General features: G+C 44.3%; 1 protein-coding gene across 1 annotated transcript in view; it reads right to left on the bottom strand.

Annotated features, from left to right (window-relative positions):
* The window catches only part of FHIT (fragile histidine triad diadenosine triphosphatase), a 1,278,194-nt gene that overhangs the window by 224,581 nt on the left and 1,027,917 nt on the right, over nucleotides 1-25,696 (bottom strand). Inside the window, exon 8 of the mRNA XM_084840497.1 lies at nucleotides 22,138-22,206. Coding sequence (XP_084696623.1) covers nucleotides 22,138-22,206 — 69 coding nt within the window. The remainder of the gene's footprint in view (nucleotides 1-22,137; nucleotides 22,207-25,696) is intronic.

Raw genomic sequence — 25,696 nt, 5'->3', positions numbered from 1 at the left:
TAAAAGTTCATTATGTTAGAAAATGTTTTGCAAAAATGTGTATTAGGCAAAAATGTGTACAAATATGTGTGAATTAGGAGATATTGGCACAAAAAGGCATATACATTGTCATACAAATTTTCAGACTTAAGATTGGAAAAATAAGAAACTTGATAGAAACCAAAAAATGACAGATTTGTCCATCTCTAGTAGCAATACAACAAGTGAAATAGTGTCTAGGACATCCTTTCCTGACCTGATCCCCTCCAGATATCTTGGACTACAACTCCCACCATTCCTGACTATTGGTGACACTGGCTGGAGTTTATGGGAGTTGAAGTCCAAAATATCTGGAGGGGACTTAGTCAGAGAAGGCTGATTTGTGCTATGTCACTGATTGATGGCAAAGCTAAGATCCTATCAACAGTTTAGGCAGCTGCAGCAAGACTTTCAAAACCTTCACCTCCCTCTGATTATCCACCAAATTCAAATGGGGTTTATTGCAGATAGACAGGGCTCTGACTATCTCGTGCACTTTATTGGGATAGCATCCACAGCTGAATACCAAAAATAGCTGCTTTTGAAAGCTCATTCAGTGGACGCTGTGAAGACATTTTACCAAATCTATTTCGAAGAGGCAGAGGAACTAGAGATCAAATCACCAACTTTCGTTGGATCATGGAGAAAGCAACAGAATTCCAGAAAAACATCTATTTCTGCTTCATTGACTACGCTAAAGGCTTTGATTGTGTGGATCACAACAAACTGTGGCAAATTCTTAAAGAGATGGGGAGTACCAGACCACCTTACCTGTCTCCTGAGAAACCTGTACGAGGGTCAAGAAGCAACAGTAAGAACCGGACATGGAACAACCGATTGGTTCAAAATTGGGAAAGGAGTACGACAAGGCTGTATATTGTCACCCTGCTTATTTAACTTATATGCAGAGTACATCATGAGAAATGCTGGGTTTGATGAATCACAGGTCGGAATTAAGATTGCCGGGAGAATTATCAATGACCTCAGATACGCAGACAATACCACCCTAATGGCAGAAAGCGAAGAGGATCTCAAGAGCCTCTTGTTGAGGGTGAAAGTGGAGAGTGCAAAAGCTGGTTTGAAACTCAACATTAAAAAAACAAAGATCATGGCATCTGGCCGCATCACTTCCTGGCTTATAGTAGGGGAAGAAATGGAAGCAGTGACAGAATTTATTCTCTTGGGCTCCAAGATCACCGCAGACAGTGACTGTAGCCATGAAATAAAAAGACGCTTGCTCCTTGGGAGGAAAGCTATGGCAAACCTAGACAGCATAGTAAGAAGTAGAGACATCACCTTTCCGACAAAGGTCCGTATAATCAAAGCTATAGTTTTGCCAGTAGTAATGTATGTCTGTGAGAGAGCTGGACTATACGGACGGCTGAGCGCCGAAGAATCGATGCCCTCGAACTGTGGTGCTGGAGAAGACTCTTACGAGTCCCCTGGACTGCAAGGAGGTCAAATCAGTCAATCCTAAAGGAAATCAACCCTGACTGCTCATTGGAAGGACAGATACTGACGCTGAAGCTCAAATATTTTGGCCAGCTAATGCAAAGAGAAAACTCCCTGGAAAAGACCCTGATGCTGGGAAAGACTGAAGGCAAAAGGAGAAGGGGACGGCAGAGGATGGGATGGCTAGATAGCATCACCGATGCAATGAATATGGACTTGAGCACGCTCCGGGAGAGAACGCAGGACAGGAAGGCCTGGCATGCTATGGTCCATGGGGTCATGAAGAGTCAGACACGACTGAACGACTGAACAACAACAACATATTGTGCCTTGGGGGAAAATATGTTTTCCCAAATGAACATTGTCCTTTGCAAATGAGATCGCTCTAGAATTTTTCCACTGAGAAAAAAAGTGTTCTAATGGGTTGTCCTCTCTTTCATCTCCCCGGTTTGATTAGAATTAGAAACTTCAGTGTGTGCCATTAGACAGCCAAGGAACACTGAGGGAATCACAACTTCCGAGGAGGAGCAGCACAAGCTGTTTCTGCATGCAGGTGATGTTCTTTTTCTCTCAAAATCCTGAGATTTTGAGATCTCCTATCAGTCCATTCCTGCACTGATATCTTTGATTAGACAACACGGAGCGCTCTCTGGATTCAGAATCATCTGGAACAAAACAGAAGCTCTACCCACTTGGTCTGGAAATTAAATGGGTCTCTTTTCATATTTCAAAACCTTAGCCTTTTGGTCCTCCCAGAACTTCATAAATAGACTAAATTTAGGGTGCTGCTTTGCTCAAATTTCAAGTGATTTATTGAGGTGGAATTCCCTAGGCTTGAGATTAGGGGGCGAAATTAACTTGTTAAAAATTAATGTAATACCCATAGAACAGATATAGAGAGAGAAATGGAGAGAGCGAGGTGGGCAGGGATATCAAGGTCTATTTCTTTTAAGTGTGTGTGTGTGTGTGTGTGTGTGTGTGTGTGTGTATATATATATATATATATATATATATATATTTAACACTGTATTTTTAAGATATTCATTTGGGAGCCACTACCAGACTGACAATAGGGTACAGTATGTTACAAGTTCCAATGATAAAGGAGGGCATAGGCTACAATCCAATGCATACTGAGTAGGAATAAGCCCAATTGAAAATAATGGGCCTTATTTCTGATGGACATGTATATGTTTGCAATGTTAACCTTCCAATTCTGCATATTTATAAATAGTGCTTTTTTACTATTCAGTATAATGAACTAGAATTTTAAAGATGCTTTTCTGGCTACAGGATGGGACAACTACTAATTAATGTGACTATTTCCATTAAACTGATGAGGAGACAGGGACAATAGCATTTACGTTCTGGGGTTGTCTCAAACCCTATTGTTCTGGAGCTGGGAAATCTGGGTGATTAACAGCTGTTCTTCATGCAAATATCTCTACACATGCTAAACTCACACTGGAAAATCCAAATATTCACTTTGCTTGCAGGTAATTTCAGGGGACAGGGAATGGATAAAGGATTCTGTTTAAATGTAGTGATGCTGTTTTAACCCTTTGATAAATTGCAAAGACTTTACGATTTGCCCAGCTCTGCTGAGAGGCAACACATTTGGCTATGACAGGATCTATCTAGTGATAAAATGTGGTCCCAATGCATTGTTTTCAAATCTTCAATCTCTAATCTCTTACATCCAGAGCTGACCTGAAAGTTTGATTTTTTTTTTCAAACCTTTGACTCTAAATGCAGGAGAGATGTGGTTTTAAATGGGTGGGTGTGATTTGGAGGGGGAATGATATTTGGGGGATAGGTTTCTTCCTGTTAGTGGTGGGTGTCACCAATTTCTCTTCTTTTTTACCCCCTTTTACTTTAAAATGTATGTTTGCTGCTGCCTTTGGCAGAGGCAGAGCTCCTTTTCTAAAAAAATGTGTATTTTAGGGGAAAATGTGTACAAATGCAAGTTTTTGTGTGGTTTTTGTTTGTTTGTTTTTTAAAAAAATATTACAGAAAATGGGACGGAATGGATTTATAACTCCACACACGCAAAACTTACTAGAAATAGACTGTTCTGCCCATCCATAGCTGCTAAAGCAGTGGAATACACACTCCAGTTCTGAGGGGTTTGGCAATCCAACAACATCTCTCCAAGGAGATGTATCCAAAAGACTTTCTCTTTTGCCCATCTCAAAAATGATCCATATGTATGAGTGTGTGTCCGGTTTACATACAAGCAAAACACTGCTTCATAAATGTAGGGATGTACGAAAGTTCCACCACGGATCTCGGGGAGGCCGAATGCCAGCAGCGGCAGTGCGGCGGTGGTGGCGGTGGCCGGTCTTCCAACGGGCTGCTGCCGCTGCCATTTCCAGTTAAAAAAAAGAAAAAGAAAAAGTGATAGGCTACGTAAAGATTTACGTAGCCTATCACAGCTAGATTTTTAAAAAACACCATGATAGGCTACATAAATGTTTATGTAGCCTATCACGTCTGACTTAAAAACAAAAACGTGCGTACTCATTTACGCAAATGGTGGTGGCCGTGGCCGCCGCCATTTGCATTCTTTAACTTGGCGCGTCTACGCTATTTGTGTTCCCCTTATTTTCGCTGTCTTAGTCTACATAAATGTTTATGTAGACTAAGACGTGCCAAATTAAAGAACGCAAATGGCGGCGGACATGGCCGCTGCCATTTGCGTACTCACGTTTTGTTTTGTTTTTAAATCAGCCGTGATAGGCTACGTAAACATTTATGTAGCCTAACACAGCTGACTGCAGGGATGCAAATGGCGGTGGCTACAGCCGCCGCCATTTGCGTCCCTGCCAGCCAGCGGCCGGATGTCCGGCTGCTGGCGGAGCCGGCCGGCGGCTCTGCAGAAACCCTGCGGAGTGGAGCCGGCTGGCCAGGATTCCGGGGGGAGGGACGGAACGCCTCCCCCCAGCATCAACATAATCCGCGGAAAGGTAAGTCACTTTCGAACATCCCTACATAAATGTGAGAATTCAGAACAGTGACTGCCTAGCAGATTTCCACATCATCAGGAGGGAAATAGACTCTTTAAAAGCCAGTTGTGTCTGTGCACAACAATGAAGCTTTATGTCTATATAAACTGACAAGTCAGATTGTACTCCTGAGCCCAATTCCCAGCATCATCACCATTTTGCTGTGATAGCTTGCCTCCTGCCTCTGCTGTCTAATGGCTGTGTCTGCCAAGAAGGGGTAGTCAGTATGATTAAAATAAACATTAAGAGACTAGCTTGGTAATTAGCTTCTCTCTTGTTCTCCTTTCCAGACCTCCCCGCCCCCTTTAAGTATAGTTCTGGACTGCAAGAGACCGACAGATTATTTATTTCGTTACTGATGTATTGAAACAACCTGAAATTCAGGACCACATCAGCGTTTGTGGGTTCATCTTAGAACAGAGGTGGGTGGAGTGAGAGATCATAGGGTCAAAGTGCTGTGACTTTTTGATTAGCAGGGACAATGACATCAACAGACCCCCCCCCCCCCGATTTCTCTGTTCCCTCTGAGCTTAGTTGAAATCCTCACAGTAGGTGAGGGGAAATTGATTTTCCCAGAAACAATACATTGTTGTGAGCTGTCCCTGTTGTTGCAATGCAAAGTAGGGTGGGGCTTTGTCTTGAATGGGTAATTCAGGCCCATTAGCTTTACAGAATACTTGCTTCTGGTGGAGATGAAAACAGCTAGAATGGGTTTGTTGACATGGATCAACACAGCTGCCAGAATTTTCGAACTCTCTCCTTGGGAGTGTAGCTATGGGAATGGTCATGCTGAGCAGCTGCACTTCAAAATGTTCCACTACACCGCTGGGGGTAGGGAATTTGTGGCCCTTCACATGCCACTGGACTACAAGGCCCATCATCCCTGATCATTGGCCATGCTGGCTGGGGCTGATGGTAGTCAGAGTCCAGCAACATCTGGATGGCGTCTGGAGGGCACCAGGTTCCCCACCCCAGCCCTTGAACGTAGAGTTCAGCATCCTTTTTCCAATAGTGAGCAGTCAGATGATGCTTCTGAGAACCACAAAATCAAGTTATGACGGCAACTGTCCTTCCCCATTGTTTATCCCGTGCATCTGGTATTTAGCAGTATTCTGCCAAAGACCATGGAGGCTCCATCTGCCCCATCATTCACAAGTACATAGGTTTGGACATACTTATTGAACTGCTGCTCAAATGGTTGTAATGCCAGTCCCTACATATCAAATGTGCATCTCCAGATGATTGGCTTGTCCCTTGGAGGTTGTCATCCTGTGAAATCATTGAGATTATTATTGTGTGCAATTCCTGAAAAAAAAAAAAAAATACCGTGCCTCATGAATGGGCAGGCTTTAAATCAAAATACAATATAGATTTATTTTTAATGGTCACAGAGGAAACCCTGTTCCTGTCAATCCAGCGATGTCTAATAGAATAACAGTAGATGCAAATATCTCCATGTGGCTCATGCAAGTGAGCCAAGCCACATGTTATAGGGGAGGACACAGAGAGAGGGGGGTGGGGGTGTCACATAGGCCTTGGCGAATACTATGCAGTTGTCATAAACATTTTCAAGAGTGTTGAAAATCACCTTCACTTCCCAGAGTTTATTTCAGCACAACGTTTGAAAACTGCCATCACTTACCCTTCCTTTCCATGGCCCTTAGCGATGTAATCATATATCCTGTGATTGGCTTTGATTCTCTTTACTGATAACCACAGCATCAACTGAAATGTCCTGTTTCCTTTACATCTGGAGCAGCAAACAGAGGAAGCCCAGCTTGAGAAGTGTACCAGAAGTTCTGTCTTAAAGTATCTGTATGCTTTTGCCATCGTGCTCCTGCTTTTTACACCTCTGATTTGTCTGCAAGGTAGTGCTCATTTGGCATTTTACATATCGTCATGCCATCTAATTGCCCTCCAGCCCATCTGTCTGCTTGAATTTCCATCAATGCTTTTGCCGCTGCACTGCTCTCCTCGAATCCCTTTGCTGGCTTGCTTTTGCTTCAGCAGTCTGGCTCAGAGAGTGCTTTCGACAAGCCCTTCCCCTCCCCTCTCAAACATGTAAATGTTGGCTCTTAAGTGTTTGCTTATGTTGGGTCTTTACTCTAAATGGAGACGAAGTGCCTTCACACTTTCCTGCAAAGAAGCTATTGGCACCCGCCCTGGGGTTGCTGTTTGTTTGTTTATTTATTACATTTATATCCCGCCTTTTTTCCTCCTAAGGAACCCAAGGCAGCGCACACAATCCTCCTTCTCTCCATTTGAGCCTCACAACAACAACCCTTTCAGGTAGGTTGGGCAGAGAGTCTGTGACTGGCCCAAAGGCACCCAGTGAGCTTCCATGGCCGAGCGGGGACTAGAACCCAGACCTCCCGACTCCCAGTCCAACACTCCAGCCACTGGCTCTCACTTAGTTTAGCTTGCAGGGCATTTGCCGTGGCTTGTCCTTGACGGCAATTCATTGCAGGGATGTACGAAACACCTACCTGGCTCCGCACTGGGCAATCCACGGTGGGGGGGAGGTGCTCTGTCCCTCCCCCCAGAATCCTGCCCAGCTGGGTCTGCTCCGCGGCCAAGCCGCGGAGCCGCCAGCTGGCTTCAGCCATCCACAGCCGGACATCCAACTGCTGGGCAGCCCTGCGTATGCTGCCGCCATTTGCATACACTGGCGTTCCCCCACCCCTGCCGTGATAGGCTATGTAAGTACTTACGTAGCCTATCACGGCTATGAAGAGGAGGAAGTGAATGGCGGCTGCAGGACGGCCGCCATTAGCAAAGCAGCGCGGACAGGAGCAGGTAAGTGCTCCATTTTGTGCGCCTTCACTGGGGTGGGGGCGGCGGGGACTTTGTCCCGCGCACCTTTCGTGGGTTGAGGGGGCAGGGAGCTTCGTTCCGTGACAGATTTCGGGGGGCCGAATGCACTGGCATTCGGCCTCACCAAGATCCGTCACGGAATTCTCTTACATCCCTAATTCACTGGCAAAGAAGTCAGCAACAAGGCACCACTCCTGACCAAGGACAAATTGCTGATGAAGGGATTAATGCTCACCAGGTCTCGGAGGCCTCTTTTACCTTGCTCGCACTTGAGGTTGTTCTGGAGCTCAAGGGCTTCTCCTGAAAATGCTTCTTGAGATGCAGTTGGCTTGGTTTCTGAAGCACGGTGGAGTCTTTCATTTGAATATATGCAAAAGAACTCATGCAACTTAGCAGTGGAGGCTGGTGGCTCCTATCTCAGTGGGGCACAGGATCTGCTCTGGCTTTCCGTCAGAGCTGGTCAGGACTCTAAAGGAGCTATCCAAACTGCTGAGCCCTATAATGGTTCTGACTGAAACCCAGGCCTGCAGATTGCTTAAGATGGAAGTGAGGGATGCTGAGCAATCCTACAGAGAATGCCAGTGACAGCATGCTTTGCAGCAGCATCATGCCCAATCGTCTTTGGAACTGCCTTTGCAGCAGCGTCATGCACTATTTGATGCCTTCACCTGGAACTGGAGCCTATGCTGATTCTGCCATTGTCCTGGTCTGTGGTGGGTATGGACAGGGACAAGCAAGAGTGTGAGAGACAATTCTGACCATGTGCTGAAGTCGGCAGTGCACTCGGGCTGTCGATGCACAAATCTGCCCCCTTTTCAGAACCCCACATGAATACATGGAGGGATGTACAAAGCTGCCTCTGCCTTGCACCGCTTACTTTTTATCCCACTAACAGAGGATGCTGTGGCAAAGCAGGTTCTCATCAATCCCTATGGCACCTCCAGGAGCTTCTAGAGGTTGAACTTCTAGTGGTCCAGAAGGTGGAATCTTGGGCTTAGGGACACACATCATGTTAAGCTCATAATTGACAATATTGTGCTTCTGATTTCTTTGCTAAATAGCAAGTACGGGGAAGGGCAATCAGGATTGGGGCTATGCAGCAGGAAAGAGAGGGAATGTAACCCTTTGCCCCTGCTGTGGTCCCAATCTGGATCAAGGCCCCTGCATTAATTCTGTGCCTGGTAGGAATGTTGCCATCGGCGCCAATGACAGCTTTCCTCTATGGTCAAATAGCCTGTTTTGTGTTTTGGGGTGTGGTGGGGCAGATCTGGATTGGACTGTAGAGCTAGTGTGGTGTAGTGGCGAGAGTGTTGGACTGGGAGCCAGGATATCTGGGTTCTAGTCCCCACTCAGCCATAGAAGCTCACTGGGTGACTTTGGGCCAGTCACAGACTCTCAGCCCAACCTACCTCACAGGGTTGTTGTTGTGAGGATAAAACAGAGAGGAGGAGGATAACGTAAGCCACCTTGGGTTCCTTGCAAGAGGAAAAAAGGCGGGATATAAATGCAATACATAAATACATACATAAATGCATAAAATTGTAGCAGGGGCAAATGGTTAAATTTCCTTCACACTGTGTTACATTTCCTTCATGCACTGAGGTCTAATCCCATCCCCCATATGCCTGCTATTTAGCCAAGAGAAACAACAACAACAACAAGAAGTATACAATTGCAAATTACCTATTTAACGTAACATGTAGTTTGGCCCCTAACCCCCGTGCGTTGCCACAAAGGAAATGACGGAAAGGCGTACCACTCTTTCCAAGAGCCTTCCAAAAAGCAGACTGGGTGGAAGAGGTCATGTGTGACAAGCCTACTTCCTTTTGGCTGAGCAGCTAAGGTGCTCTGCTGCCCTTCACTGCAGTGGATCTCCTGGTGTTGCACTGGCCTTCCCTGCCCAGCTTTGCCTTGAGCCCTCAGCCTCATGAACTGGTCACTCCACATATCCTAGGTCTAGGGACAAGAACCCAGTTTGACACAGGCACACACTTAGCCAGAACCACCAAACTATTCACTTCGTGCCATATATATAGAATCATAGAACCATAGAATGGTAGGGTTGGAAGGGGCCTACAAGGCCATCAAGTCCAACCCCCTGCTCAATGCAGGAATCCAAGTCAGAGCATCCCTGACAGATGGCTGTCCAGCCTCGTCTTGAATGCCTCCAGTGTGGGAGAGCCCACCGCCTCCCTAGGTGGTCTATATCTGCCACGGTGCTCCTCTCTGGCTCACCCAAGGTTTTAATTACCCAATGGCCAAAATGTCCATGAGATGCCCGGTTCATCTTCAGGGTTATGACAAGCTCAATGCCACAGTTCCAAATGGAGCAATTCCCACCCAGCTCATGGTGAGCCCAACCCTCCAGAGCAGATTTAGAAGGTACATGGATCTAGGAGTGTGTGTGTCTGTGTGTGCTGCTGCAGGGAGGAGGAGAAGATGCAGAAATTCCATCCCACGAGCAGTATCCTTCCACTTGTGTAATGTCTATGCTGGATCTAACCCATCGCTTCATGATGAACAGGAGAAATTAAACAGGTGAATCTTCTCCTGACATGGAGATGCAGTGATGGGAAGTGCTTCACCTGCTGAATATCTTCCTGTCCTTTTGCTTTTAAAGGCACAGTGGCCCTGCAGGCAAGAGGAAGTAGCATCCCTAAAGAGAGTAAAGGTGCACTGCACTCCTCCCTGCTTCACTCGGTATAGAAGTGACTTCTGTCTACAGAGAGGTCAGTCACCGATTTAGAACAAATGTCATGTAGGCCTTAGAAATCCATGTCATTTCCCCTTTTGCCTCTTATGGGCTTTGTCTGCCCTCAGAGTACAACAGCGGTTTCATATTCTCCAAGTTACTGGAGACCGAAGCGTAGCACACTGTACTCCAGGTCATGTTGGCAATTTTTCCCCTCAGAAGAAAATCAATACAAAATAATTAGTTTAACAGAAAAATAATAGGCAGGGAGTCTTTTGGAGAGAGAGAGAGAGAAAATCGTGGGCAATTTAAAAACAGCTGTGGCTTATATAGCTGATTCATTTTTAATTTCCTGTGATAGGGTTCTTTATAGCCTCTCTCTCACAATTATCTCACCCTCTCAGCTCCAGCAGCTAATATGAATGGTGGCAGGGTCTGAGTTCCCCAGTTATTTAATCCATTGCCCTTCTGTACAGACACCGGGCCCAAGCTTTGCCTAAAGAAAGGGACTCATGGATTACCCATTCTCTGAAGTCTACTTCATCTTATTTGCTTTGGAAATGGGAGAGGAAAAGAGAGCATGAGTGTAACATTATCTGCAGTAGTTGACTGTTCTCCCTTGAAGTCCACCTTTAAATAGACCCTTTGCATAGCAGTCAGCACAGCAGCACTGCCTGGTGAACGCTCACCATGACAATGCAACAGAGAGGCCAGCCCAATAGAGGTGGGCGCCATCATGGCCCAGCAGGACCTGGATTTGGTGATGGCACTGGTGAGCTCTACATCACAGGAGTTGTCCTATGAAACCAAAGTCCCTGAGTCCTGTAGAAAGACTGCATTTTGGTTCTCTCTCTGGAAGAGGCCTCTGAGGAACACTCGCTTGCAGAGACATCTAGAGAAAATGAAGGTGGAAACACCCCGAAGGGACCCAAAGCTTCTGCTGTCTCCTCCTTCCATAAATGTCTCCTTGCCAATGCCCTTTGATGCTATTAATGGTTCCTCATGGATGAATGTAAGAACTCACCCTAGTTCGGTTTCTCCAGGCTCTTGCCAAAGCAGCGCCCCTGCTCTCTTCCTCCCCGGACCTGGGCTCGGGCCACCCACAATTTCAGTGAATCCTCCGTGCTCACCGCGATCCCATTTGGTGAGCGCCGCCATTTTCACGCCTTTGATTTCTGCGTAAAACAGGAAGTTAAAAAAATGTGCATATTCAAATATGCACAGTTTGGAGCTGGGAAAGCTAAATAAGCACAATATTACAGGGATTATACCTCTAATATTGTGCTTATTTAGCTTTCCCAGCTCCAAACTGTGCATATTGGAAAATGCGCATTTTTTAACTTCCTGTTTTACACAGAAATCAAAGGCGCGAAAATGGCAGTGCTCACCGAACGGGATTGCGGTGAGTCCTGGGGAGCACAAGCGGGCACGAGAGGGGGGCAAACAAGGACAGCATCTCGGCGGGCGCAGTTTGGGGGTCGCAGGTGGGGGTTGCCCAAAAAATTCCCGAACCCAGTCAGGCCCTGCAACATCCTCATAAACTCCCTTGGCTCTCCTGCTTTCACCTCTACACCATCCCCAGATGTGTGGCAGCAGGGATGTTAAGAGACTTACCAATGTCTTCAGAGAGTGCACCTCATAAACAAGGGTGCTGCTCCTTTATTTGGGAGTTTCCTTTGAGGTGCGATGAAGAAACTATCTCCCTGCATGTATACTTCAGCCCTCAACAGGATTCTGACCAGCATGAGAACATCACTTTAGGCTACTTGCTCTCTAGCCTAAGCCATGCCTGCTAATTTTAGATAGGGATGGAAGAGCCAGCAAGGTTCAAGCTCACTGAGGTTCTTTGAATTCCCACCTCAAACCTCCGTCCACCTCGTTCCTGTTCCCAAATATGAGCTTTTCTTGTTCAAATGGGGAAAAATATTTTATAGGTGTGCACCCAAATGCATATTCCCCCCGCCACCATTTACTAAAGCATGAAAATATGTACTGATTTCAAAATGCACATTTTTCTGATGAACACATTTTGTGAACGTGATCGCAAGCTCTGGAACATTAAAGCTTTGTCCAAACGATTCACTTGCATTTGCATCTGGTGGTGCGAACAGGGGAAAATGGTGATGCTAGATGAACTGAACTGAAATTCTTGTACATCCCTAATGCTAGATGTACCACCAGCACCCACTGTATGCTGTCCAAGATACCATCGGTGGTGACTGCTAGTCTGAACCAAGTGCTGATCATTCCTGCCTCCTGCCTGCTTGCCTGCCTGCTAATTGCCGAACAATCCATTGCCAGGGCTCCAGATGCTGGAGCAACCCTTACAACGAAGAGAGATGGTTGTTGCTTTCATATCTGGTTGCCCAGTGTTAGAGGAGTTATTGAGCCAGCTTTGGTCTGATTCAGCAGGATTCCTCTCATGTTTTCTCTGTGACGGTGGCTTTTCTGCAGGCTTCAACCTTAGGGATGATGTGGGTGCCCGATTCTGTCTGGGAATCCGGCAGACCACCCCCTGCTTGCACCCTGAGCCCTGCTCGGCAAGCTCTTGCCCACACTCGGCAAGCGGCCAGCACTCACCCTGGTGGCCTCATTGAGCTCCGCGGTCACCATTTTTCGAAAAATAAAATGGCAATCGTAAGAATGTGTGTTTTGCAGATGCACGTATTTGCATATGCCCCCAAATGCACATTTTGTGAAAATGCTCATTTTGTGAAAATGCACATTTTTGCAAAAATCCGCATTTTCAGGCATACGCAAATATGCACATTTTATGATGAGCATATTTATATATACACAATATTTATGAATATATATTTATATATTCATATGCACAATATTTATGTAGGCTAGTACGGCAAAAAAAAAAAAAGGGAATGCAAATGGCGGCCACTACGCCATTTGCGTTCCCTTTTTTTTGCCGTAATAGCCTACGTAAATATTTACGTAGGCTAAAACGGCAAAAAAAAAAAAATGGAACGCAAATGGCGGCCACCGTAGCTGTGACCATTTGCATCCGCTGTTTTTTTCTTTTTTTTTGCTGTGATAGGCTACGTAAATATTTACGTAGCCTATCACGGCAAAATACAGGGACGCAAATGGCGGTGGCTATGGCCACCGCCATTTGCGTCCCTGCAGGCTGCCCAGTGGATGGATGTCTGGCTGCGGGCGGCCCCGGGCGGCGGCTCTGCGGAACCTCTGCGGAGCGGAGCCAGCCAGAGAGAATTTCGGGGGGAGGGACAGAGCGCCTCCCCCCCACCGCGAATGTCACCCTTCAAAACAGTAAGTGACTTTCGTACACCCCTACCTCTGTCTGACAATTTAAGAAATTTACTTCTTTTCAAACAGACCGACTGTGGAAAGGGCCATTGCATGAATATGTATACCTATGCCCTGACAGCAATGATGCATGGCTGAGAGAGAATGGGACAAGAGGGAGATTTACAGAGGACTTTTGTGCAGGTATATCTTCAGGTAGGAAGCCTGGATGCACAATCATATGAATGATACTTCAGAATTGCCTGGAAAAAAAATCTACAGGTGTTGGAGAGGAATGACTTTCACTTACCAGGATAATAGGATCCAAAGCCAAAACTTTGGGGGCTGTTGGGTGTTGTTTAGAGATGATGGAGAGACCCACAACAGAATCAAATGAGTTTGGATTTCTATGATTCTGACCCATGGATTCCGCAACGGACCGGCTTTTCCTGAGTTGCACAGATTCTGTGGACTTGTGGGCAGGTGTTTTTGTTTTACTTTCCAGAATTTTATGCAAAATTAGTCATAGAAAAATATGTAAAATAAAAAACCCATCTGAAAATGTGCATTACCCCATAGGCTGAACCATCAAAATGGGCATTGGGGTGGATTTGTGCATTTGGGGGATATTCAAATTTTGGGGGGATTTGCACATTTTTGCAAGTGTAAATTTGCACAAATTTGGGAAATTGGAAACAATCTGATTCCATCAATGCCTGGATGATGGAATGAAAGGCTCCTGACAATCGGTGAAATGCAGACATAGCAGATCTTACCAAATCTGTACATCCCTAGTGTTGTTGTCATTGTTGTGATGGATTATGTGTGAATAGTATTTGCAGTAAGACAGAAAATGACTAAAGCTCTTGCAGAAACAGAAGCAACGTAGAAATTATGGAACATGACTCAGATGATAAAACTAACCAACTTGGCAAAGTTCTATAATTGCACAACTACCCCAAAGTATTGTGAAATAAGGCAGGACCAACTTATACAAGATTGGAATGCATTTTTTTGGATACAACAGGCACCTAGGAATAGTTGTTAAATGTGTGTGTTCCCATAGACATAGATTTCTAAACTTCACGTCTGTTTTTGACATAAACTGCATATAATGTTTCTATTCCAAATCATAGAAACATTGTAATTGAGTTTGTATCTTTAATTTTTTTTTGAAGAAAGTACCCTTTTTAGATACAGATTAATAAGAGGGCCCAGATCCAGGAGCCACCATAAGAGTGCTAAAAAAGACCTCATGTAAGTGCTGCAGTTTATATAACAGCATTTGAAAGCAATGCATTGCTAGATCTCTTTAATGGGCTATTTAAACATTCATCTTATTTGCCATATAGCTGTGTAAACATCTCCCTGATTATTTTTCATTGATAATTTTATAATAGTAGCATCCATAAAACATAAGCAGTATCTACTGGTAGTGGTGTATACCAAATTTGGACCCAGGCCGCCAGACGTATGTGCTAACAAACTCCTACCCAACCCCCAAATTCTGCACATATGCTATGGTACACACAGTGACATGCTGAACTAGGAAGTCTGATCACATCACTAATCCATTTGATTCATATTACTTACATATTTGTCCATATCCAGATAATTGTGTATGGGTAAATATGAGTGTTTAATTCATTAGAATCAAATAATATTTTTATGCGATCCTCATTTGTTCAGATGTATGTTCTGAGGCATCTTCTATAGGTCAAATGGGGGATGATCGTCCTGTTATTCTGTTTGTATTCTCATTATCTATTTTGTTTACCATTAATCTATCTCCCCTTCATCCCAGGGCAGTTTGGATAGATTTCATGTAAGCTCAGGACCTGCACCATTACCGTGCCAGGATTCTTCCTCAAACACCACAAAGAATGATAGAACATATTCCTTCCCAGACAATTGATAAACTAACTATGTGGAACTACTCTAAAAAAATAAAATAAAATAGGAAACTCAAGGAGAGTACATGATAGGGTCTGGAATTCTCCTACTGGGGAATGCATCAGTGTAACTGTTACATTTCTGCAAATGCAAAACAAAGGACCATATTTATAAATCGGCTTATTGGCCAATTCAATGTTGCCTCTGGAAAGTTGGCCTGATTAGATGGTGACTATCAGGTTGGTTATCCAGGATATAGTTCAGGGTTGATTTGAAATTGCCTGGAATGAATTTGAGTTACTACAAGGTAGAATCAATTTTATTTTCAAATTTGGGTTTCTTCAGGTGAAGTGCCCTCATTGTTGTTCAGTCGTTCAGTCGTGTCCGACTCTTCGTGACCCCATGGACGATAGCACGCCAGGCCTTCCTGTCCTGCGCTCTCTCCCAGAGTGTGCTCAAGTTCATATTCATTGCATCGGTGATGCTATCTAGCCATCTCATCCTCTGTCGTCCCCTTCTCCTTTTGCCTTCAGTCTTTCCCAGCATCAGGGTCTTTTCCAGAGAGTTTTCTCTTCGCATTAAGTGGCCAAAATATTGGAGCTTCAGCTTCAGTATCTGTCCTTCCAATGAGCACTCAGGGTTGATTTCCTTTAGGATGGACTGACTGGACCTCCTTGCAGTTAGGGGTGGACGAAAGTCACTTACCTTTCGTCGAAGCTTGTTCGCGGTGGGGGGGAGGTGCTTCGCTGCTCCCCCCGCGAAGTTCAGGCCGGGGGGGAGGCTTCCCGCCTCGCCCCGGCCGAAATTCAGGCCGGGGGGGAGGCTTCCCACCTCGCCCCAGCCGAAATTCAGGCCGGGGAGGAGGCTTCCTGCCTTGCCCGGCCGCGAACTCGAAAGTTTTTTTTTTTTTTTAAACGCCCCCGTGATAGGCTACGTGACGATTAACGTAGCCTATCACGGCTAGATCTGCAAAGTCAGCCGTGATAGGCTACGTTAATCGTCACGTAGCCTATCACGGGTGACTTAAAAAAAAAAGCGCGTACGCTAATGGCGGCCCCCATAGGGAGCCGCCATTCGCGTTCCTTATTTGGTCACTGTAGTCTACGTAAATCTTTACGTAGACTACGGCGACCAAATAAGGAATGCGAATGGTGGCTCCCTATGGGGGCCGCCATTATCCGTACGCGCTTTTTTTTTTTTTAAAGTCACCCGTGATAGGCTACGTGACGATTTACGTAGCCTATCACGGCTGACTTTGCAAATCTAGCCGTGATAGGCTACATTAATCGTCACGTAGCCTATCACGGGGGCGTTTTTTTTCTTTTATTGGAATGGCGGCAGCGGCAGCCGGTCAAAAGACCGGCTGCCGCTCCCACCCCACACGAACAGCCGCCGAACCGCCGGCCGGACCCGCCGCCGGAAGGGACATCCCGTTCCTTATAGTCCAGCTCTCACAGCCATACATTGCTACTGGGAAAACCATAGCTTTGATTAGACGGACCTTTGTCGGCAAGGTGATGTCTCTGCTTCTTACTATGCTGTCTAGGTTTGCCCTAGCTTTCCTCCCAAGGAGCAAGCGTCTTTTAATTTCATGGCTACAGTCACCATCTGCGGTGATCTTGGAGCCCAAGAAAGTAAAATCTGTCACTGCTTCCATTTCTTCCCCTTCTATATGCCAGGAAGTGATGGGGCCAGATGCCATGATCTTCGTTTTTTTAATGTTGAGTTTCAAAGCAGCTTTTGAACTCTCCTCTTTCACCCTCAACAAGAGGCTCTTGAGATCCTCTTCGCTTTCTGCCATTAGGGTGGTATCGTCTGCATATCAGAGGTTGTTGATAATTTTAATCTTAATTCCGACCTGTGATTCATCCAGCCCGGCGTTTCTCATGATGTACTCTGCATATAAGTTAAATAAGCAGGGTGACAATATGCAGCCTTGTCGTACTCCTTTCCCAATTTTGATCCACTCGGTTGTTCCATGTCTGGTTCTTACTGTTGCTTCTTGACCCTCGTACAGGTTTCTCAGGAGACAGGTAAGGTGGTCTGGTACTCCCATCACTTTAAGAATTTGCCACAGTTTGTTGTGATCCACACAATCAAAGGCTTTAGTGTAGTCAATTAAGCAGAAATAGACGTTTTTCTGGAATTCTCTTGCTTTCTCCATGATCCAGTGAACGTTGGCGATTTGATCTCTAGTTCCTCTGCCTCTTCGAAACCCAGCTTGTACTTCCGGTAGTTCTCGGTTCGCATACTGCTGAAGCCTAGCTTGTAGGATTTTGAGCATCACCTTGCTGGCATGTGAAATGAGTGCAATTGTGCGGTGGTTTGAACACTCTTTGGTGTTGCCCTTCTTTGAAACTGGAATGTAAACTGACCTTTTCCAGTCTTGCGGCCATTGTTGAGTGTTCCAAATTTGTTGGCATATTGAATGCAGCACTTTAACAGCATCATCTTTTACGATTTTAAATAGCTCAGCTGGAATACTGTCATCTCCGCTAGCTTTGTTGTTAGTAATACTTCCTAAGGCCCACTTGACTTCACTCTCGAGGATGTCCGGCTCAAGTTCAGTGACCGCACTATCATGGCTATCAGGGACATTAAGATCTTTCCTGTATAGTTCTTCTGTGTATTCTTTCCACCTCTTCTTAATCTCATCTGCTTCTGTTAGGTCCCTGCCTTCTTTGTCCTTTATCATGCCCGTCTTTGCACAAAACGTTCCCTTGACATCTCCAATTTTCTTGAAGAGATCTCTAGTCTTTCCCATTCTGTTGTTTTCCTCGATTGCATTGTTCATTTAAGAAGGCCTTCTTGTCTCTCCTTGCTATTCTCTGGAACTGTGCATTCAGTTGGATATATCTTCCCCTTTCTCCCTTGCTTTTCGCTTCCCTTCCTTCCTCAGCTACTTGTAAAGCCTCATCAGACAGCCACTTGGCTTTTTCTTTGGGATGGATTTCATTGCTGCCTCCTGATCAATGTTACGGACCTCCGTCCATAGTTCCTCAGGCACTCTCTCTTTCAGGTCTAATCCCTTAAATCTATTCCTCACCTCCACTGTATATTCATAGGGGATATGATTGAGGTCATACCGGAATGGTTTAGTGGTTTTCCCTACATTCTTCAATTTAAGCTGAAATTTTGCAACAAGAAGCTCATGATCTGAGCCACAGTCAGCTCCAGGTCTTGTTTTTACTGACTGTATAGAGCTTTTCCATCTTTGACTGCAAAGGACAGAAGTGCCATCAGTAATCTGCAAATTCGTATCAGTGCTACCAACACCTCCTGAATCTGGATAAAAATCTATTCTCAATTTGCAGAAATTGAAAGCCTCAATGGGAAATCCAGTGAAAATCCACCAGGAATTCACCATGTTTTGAAATGTGGGCTCACTGCAGCCCTACCTCACAAAATTAAAAACTCTTGGTTCATCCCTCCCTCCCCGGCCACCTAGTGGTTGCCAGTCCTCCAACTTAGGGAGCAATCCTATGGCCACTAGACACTGTCTAGAGGGCCAAAGGATTTTTCAATTTCTGGGAATTGAGGTTGGAGCCAGGGCTCCGAATGCAGTTCCCAGAAACCGTGCTCCCCTCCCCCTTGTAGCTGATGTGGTTTTCTCCTCACTGACTACATCTCTGCACTCAGAAACGGAGCACAGAGATGGGGAAAGGGGGATGGTCCCAGGGGCAGGGAGGGGAGGCATTATACAGCTTCCTATGTACCATGTGGCCTCACCCGCGCCTCCCTAAGGCCATGGCTAGGCAGTCAAAATCGGCCACCTAGCCAAAAATGCAGGGCAGACAGACCATGGAAGTGAGGATCACCTCTGTGCTCCAGCCGTCCTGCATTGGATGTTCGGCAGCCTCTGACTTCAGAGACTGCTGACTATCTCAATAGGATTGCACCCTTCAGTTACAGGATATAAGAACTGTGATACAAAGCAAGATAGTCCAAAGCTGTATATGGTCCATGAGGTGGGTCACCATGGCATGGGGTAGAATTTCTGGCTATCATCATGGGAAAAAGCTGGTATCTGAAAGCTCCTTAGGTGGTGTGCTGGTGGAGGTTTGGACTTTTTGAACAAGACCTGGGTTCAGGTCCTACTCAGTCATTTACCTCACTGAACTTTGGAGGATCAAATACGATAATCCTGTTGATATTGCCCTGAGCTATAAATGTGATATAGACATGGATGGCTGATCTATGTTGGAGTGCAACTTCTTTAGAGTATTTGGTGGAGAAATACATTTCTGTTTCCATGTTTGCCTTCTGAACGTCTTCTACAGACCTTTCATTGCACCAAGTGATTTGAACAACATTTCACAGGAATCTCTAAGTTTATTTAGTAAGGGTTCAGTAGCCCCAGTACTGATAGCTTTACAAATATCCCTATTTTACAAAGTCATAAGATTATGAAAGCCAACATTCATTCCCTACTAACTGGAAATTGTTCAGGTATTGAGAAGCCATTGGGGAGACTGAAAAGAAAGAATTTGCATGTCTGTTTTTTCTTCCTCACTCATGAAAATGGTTTTCAAGAAGGGCTAGCTGAAGAGGCAGTGGTGTGTGACAGTCAAAGCTCAAGGAAGCTATTTTACCAGCCACTAAAATTTTCAGTGTCTGGAAATCGCCTTATGAATGCGCTTCTGTTCACCAGTTCGGCTTGACTGAAATGGAAACCAGAAAGCTGCTAAGTCTTATGCCAAGCCACTTCCTCCAACCCCCGAAATGGAAAGTGATTCCTAATAGGTATTCCTGTGCCACCAAAACGATTTAGTATAATGCACTGAATGAGATCGCCAAGTCAAAATATCTTTCCCTAAGTGATTTTCTTGCTGTGTCTCTGAATGTCAGAGGGAAGGAAGGGGATGTCGCATGCTGAATACCATTGCCGGTTTAAAAGTTTTACACTGAATAATTCATACTTGGGAATGGATGATCTTTTCTTCCATGTATAATATAGAAAAGCTTAGCAATGGTAATGTCATTAAGCCGAGGGGTTGTACTTGGCCTCTTTTGATACCAAGATCCAGTTTGACCACAAAATGGCAGCAGTCCGCCACAAAGTTTGTATTGTTCTCCACAGTTTGTGTTGATCAGGCATGGTCAGTTTCAAGACTCTTGGGTGCCACTTGATTTTTTCAGACACTGATCCAGGGGCTAGAAAGGTATGTTGGCATGCAATATGACTCCCATGCAGGTAGTCAGGCTTTATGATAAAGTTATCATCACCAAACCATAGGAACTTCACAGTAGGGATGAGTAAGAATTTTGTTTCAGTTCAGTTTTGATTAGAATTGCATCAGATTCACACATTTCTTCATAAATGGAACAGGAAGAAGTTGAGATTTTTATTTATTTATTTATTTATTTATTTATTTAAAACCCTGAATGTAGGAGAAAGTGAAACTGACATTCTTCTATCCAGGCCCTGGGCTTTGAGTGCTTAGTTCTTAAAAATCTGGTTTTGAACCCCTGTGTATTTAACCATGTTAGTGCTGAATTAGGACTGTCACCTCTTTTTTTTTCCCTGACAGGCTGTACCTATTGAATTTAGTTTATGTACATGGATGAGAATTTTGTATCAGTTTGTTTTTTTCTCAGAATTTACAAAATTTGAAAATTTCTTCATACGCAGGATGGAAAGACCTTGAGATTTTAAACACTTGAACGTGGGAGAAAGCAAACTGACATATTTGTTGATCCCTACTTCACAGGTATGTTGCGCTTGTGACATTTATCTATTTATTACATGTCTATCTTGCCCATTAACTGAAGCTTCTGGGTGGTATAAGTAAGGTCATCAATTCAGGGGTGGAGAAGTAGTTACCTAAGAAGCAGATTGGCACCAATTTTTTGCCTTCCCAGAATGTGCATGAGTGGCCAGTATGATTCAATTTACAGGAAAATAATACTGTGAGCAAAAAGTTGTACCATACCTTGGTTAAAAGTTGATAAGATCACTAACAGTTGGTCATCCCGGAACAGGCCCCATAGTGTGAAACTATCATACAGGGACAGTTGCTAGGGCTCAATCAGACCCCCTTACATCACCCAGCCATATCTGATTGACTACATGATGGCCTCACTGATTCAATGAAAAAGAAGGCTAATCCTCTCTCTCTCTCTCTCTCTCTCTCTCTTTCTCACACACACACACCAAAAAGTGATGACACAGCAGTCATTAGGAACTGCAAGCAACAACAACTTGGCATGAAAAACGTAAGTTCTGGAGGGTTTGCAGGAAACTTCCATAATAACTTTCTTGTTCTGAAATCTGGCATGCCACATCACTGTTCATGTTTGATGTTTTCCCTTAGCAACAAACATTATTTACAACAGGGGTGGGCAGAAGTCTGACTGGGATCTACTGGTAGATCGTGGGGTGAATTGAAATAGATTGGTAAAGATTTCTGACTCTCAATTGTTTAATAATGGCAACAACAAAATTATTTCCCCTGGCCCAAATTATACCACTGAAATGAAAAAGGCTGGGGATGTAAACAGAAGTGGATTCTTGATGTGAAAGGCATGTGAGCTCCATTCAGTTCATCTCCAAAAGCAATTCCTAGGCTCAGAATTCTTTAATTCTAATTATATGTCTTTTGCATTTGGTCTGGTTGGTGTATCTTAAGGAGTTCTGGTGGTATAGTAAGAAACAAGGTAAATCCTGCAAGCTTGAAGTTTGCCCACCCCTGTTCTACAAGAGGTAGATCTCTGGGGTATAATCAGACCTCTTTTGTAGCCGTATTTTGAAAATGGAAAATTCAGCATATTCAAGAATTGCACTTTACCTGGGACAGTTTCAGATTCATTTTTAGACTACAACAGCCACTTAGGGCACAATCCTATGTATGTGTAAATTGGAACAAGTCCTACAATTCCAGGATTCCCCAGCCAGCCATGCTGTCTTGGGAATGCTGGGAGTTGTAGGACTTTTTGTCCCTCTGAACATGCATAGGATTATGCCCTTAAATAATCAAATTATTGCTTTTTTTATCTCAGACGTACCTCATCATAGATGCTGTCATTCTTGCTGAAATCTCCAGCCTTCCTTGCAAGTACATGAACATGGACATGCTAAAGAATTAAAACAAAATCAAACACACAAATTAATACTGATCATCATCTTCTAGTGAAACAGATGGGCCAATGCTGATATTGCTATTTTGTGGCTGTGGATGATGCTTATGGTTGTTTTCATTATTGCAATTTAATCTTTTTTTATAAGAGTCACGAAGTGAGTGCATTTGCCCTAAATGATGGTTTATAAAGACAAGGTCAAATATTTAAGTATTTCATTATACACCAGGATGATACCCACACTTAAAAACCAAAAAACTATCCCAAAGCGAGTAGTCTCTGGAATGACATATACATAAGAGTTTGGGCCATTAACAACAGGTTAGTCCTGGGGCCCTCAATGGGGTGTCTGCGGGCACTACTACATCCGTCAGGCTGTGCTGAGGTCCCTGCCAGGCTAGTTTCCCCCTGTGCAAGTCAACAATGATTTCTCTTCACCAGCATGGGGGTTGTGGGTGGGCAGCTCGGCATGCTATTGGGAGCATATTACACCTGTCCTGAAAGACCAGCACTGGTTGCCAGTTGCTTTCCCAGTGTAATTCAAGGTGTTAGCTTTGACTTTCAATGTCCTAAATGGCTTAGGACCTGGCTATCTAAGGGGCCACCTGTCTCATTATGAATCTGCCTGACAATGAAGATCTACAGGAGAGGCCTTTTGAGGGTGCCATTACCTGCAAAAGCCCATTTGTCAGGGATGCATGAAAGGGCTTTCTCTTTTGTCCCACCTTCCCACAACATTGGAATACACTTCCTCAAGAACTTCAGAAAGGGACAAAGATGCATCTTTTCAATTTAGCCTTTCCAAATGTTTTAGCTGTTTTAATTTTTTTTAATTGTTTTATTGTTTTCAGTTGTTGTACACTGCCTTGATGGTGTTTTAGCAGACAAAGTGGCATATAAATGTTAATAATAAATAAAACAATAAATATGTTGAATAAATTAATAAATACAATGTATATTTTGAGATATTTTCACTGTGATTCCATTATCACAGTAGACAAACTGGAGAGGGTTCGGAGGACAACAAAGATGATCAGGGGACTGGAAACAAAGCCCTATGAGGAGGGACTGAAAGAACTGGGCATGTTTAGCCTTGAGAAGAGAAGGCTGAGGGGAGATAGAATAGCGCCCTTCAAGTACTTGAAAGGTGGTCACAGAGAGGAAAGCCAGCATCTCTTCTTGATCATCCCAGAGTGCAGGGCATGGAATAATGGGCTCAAGTTACAGGAAACCAGATTCCAGCTGAACACCAGGAAATACGACAATGGAACCAATGACCTAAGGAGGTAGTGGGCTCTCCCACACTGGAGGCATTCAAGATGAGGCTGGACAGCCAACTGTCAGGGATGCTCTGACTTGGATTCCTGCATTGAGCAGGGGGTTGGACTTGATGCCCCTGTGGGCCCCTTCCAGCTCTACTATTCTATGATTCTATGATTATTAAACACTGACTCCCATGGCATTCATTTTTCATAAGAAAATGGTAAATCTGTTCTTTAGCTCTGTGTAAGAACTCCAGAGAGAAAACAAGAGGATAAGAAAGAAGAGAAAAGCTCCATGGTGATATGAGATTTTGAGAGGAAGTTGAGAGGCTCTGAGGAATTATTAGCAGTTGTCAATCTAAGTTTCATGGCTCGTTGAAATGACAGTATATCTCACAGCTGACTGTCAAGTCTTTCAAAGTGACATGTGTAAGGATTTCCCAGCCTGGGTGCCAACAAATAGATTTAAATAAGGGGGATAATATGGGCAAGTCAAGAGTATTGGGTGGAGTGGAAGTGAAGGAGACTCTAAAAACAGAAGAATAGACCAAGATCCATCTTTACCACATAGCAGCCCATCAAATGTCTCTGGGAGTTCATAAGCAGGGGCTATGAAGTTTTCCTCAATTTGTCCATAACATCTGATATTCAGAAGTAAAGCTGATGGGGACAAACAAGAGGAGAACATCTTCATGCTGTTCATGTGTGCTGCTTTGGAAGCATCAGAGTGGAGTATAAATATAAATCGGCACAGGTTGCCATGGCGTTATGGCAGGAGCCCAACATGGACTGTAAATCAGGGGAAAAGGGAGCACCACCTATATAGTATAGGTTTTGCAAGTCTTTCCAGACAAAAGTGGGCAACTTGCTTGTCACCACATAGGCTAAAAGGCAGTAGCTAATTTACATATTATATAGGTCATCTCATTTAAGCTACAGTGACACAGGTCATTCAGTAACTCCCACTGAATCAAATGGGTCTTACACCCAGGTAAGTGAATATAGAATTGCAGCCCAAATATTATCTGTCTGAACTGAGTTCTAAAAGTTATATTCCCAGCATCGTATATTCCTAGTCTGGAGAAGGGTGTTCTTAAATGCTAGATCAGGGAATCCTCTTTAATTCCAGTGTCCTGGGCAGCTGCATGTATATTGACTATTAAGGGTTCAGCATTACCCCTAGCTGCAGGGGATAGTTTGGTAGCTATTCTTCTAGCAACAACTTTGTGTTAGCCTCAGCAAATGAGACCTTAACTTTGCAGTTAAATCCAGGTCCACAAACTGATGGCTCATTAGAAAAGCTAATGCATATCACTTACTGTGCAAGGTTCAGCTTGCAAGGGCCATTCACTCATTGGAATATAAAGAAATCGCAGCTGGGGTGGACTTAATGAGGTGCTCTAAAGAGCTCTTTTGGCTTTTCCAAGCTACCCTACTGACAGAGAGCTGAACAATTCATTATTTGTTGTTACTATTATTGCTGCCCATGGTTTTTGGTATAAGCTAAAGATGCTTTTTTTAAAAAAGGTTAAAAATGGTTCTTTTGAGTAATACATCAGTGATAGTGTTCTGATAGTGTATTATACTAATACATCACAAGAGCGATAGTGCTCTTATGATGTATTAGTGCAATATATCATCCCAGCATCATTGCCCTGATGATATATTGCTCAAAACCACAATGCAAGCTTTAAAAACTCTTTGGTACCACTGGGCCCTCATCTACAAACTCACTTGGAAAATTAAGGCTTTGTTGAAGAAGAATAGAAGATAAAGGCATGGTGCTATACTGATAGTAAAAGTGGTGGGAAACTTGAGGCTTCTGAGGAACCCTTCAGTTTAACATTCACCCCATCTATGATAAATTTACATCATTTCTTCTGGTAGTTAAACTGCAGTCCTGTGTAGCTAGATCACTTAAATGCCATTGAAGCAAATGTGTTTTAAACAACTTCACTGTATGCAGTTTTTACATGCAATTTGTCCCTCATATAATGCAGTTTTGTGTACACTTGCCCCTAATATATGCTTTTTTGTGCACACTTTTCTTTAATATGCACACTTTGATGCATTTTTTGATAGGGATGTGCAAACCCACCCCAGTCCAGGTTCTTCAGGTGCCTGCCCAGCCCCTACCCCACTCGCCAGTCCTTGGACTGCGTCCGAGCCCCTCCCATGCTTGGCGAGCAGCCTGTACTCACCCTGGCTGCCTCATCGAGCTCTGC

Source organism: Heloderma suspectum, chromosome 2 (assembly GCF_057233095.1).
Source record: "Heloderma suspectum isolate Gila_16-S chromosome 2, 16-S_ref, whole genome shotgun sequence".
Lineage (NCBI taxonomy): Eukaryota > Metazoa > Chordata > Lepidosauria > Squamata > Helodermatidae > Heloderma > Heloderma suspectum.
The sequence above is the reverse complement of the archived record's forward strand: the minus strand, read 5'-3'. Positions and strand labels throughout refer to the sequence as shown.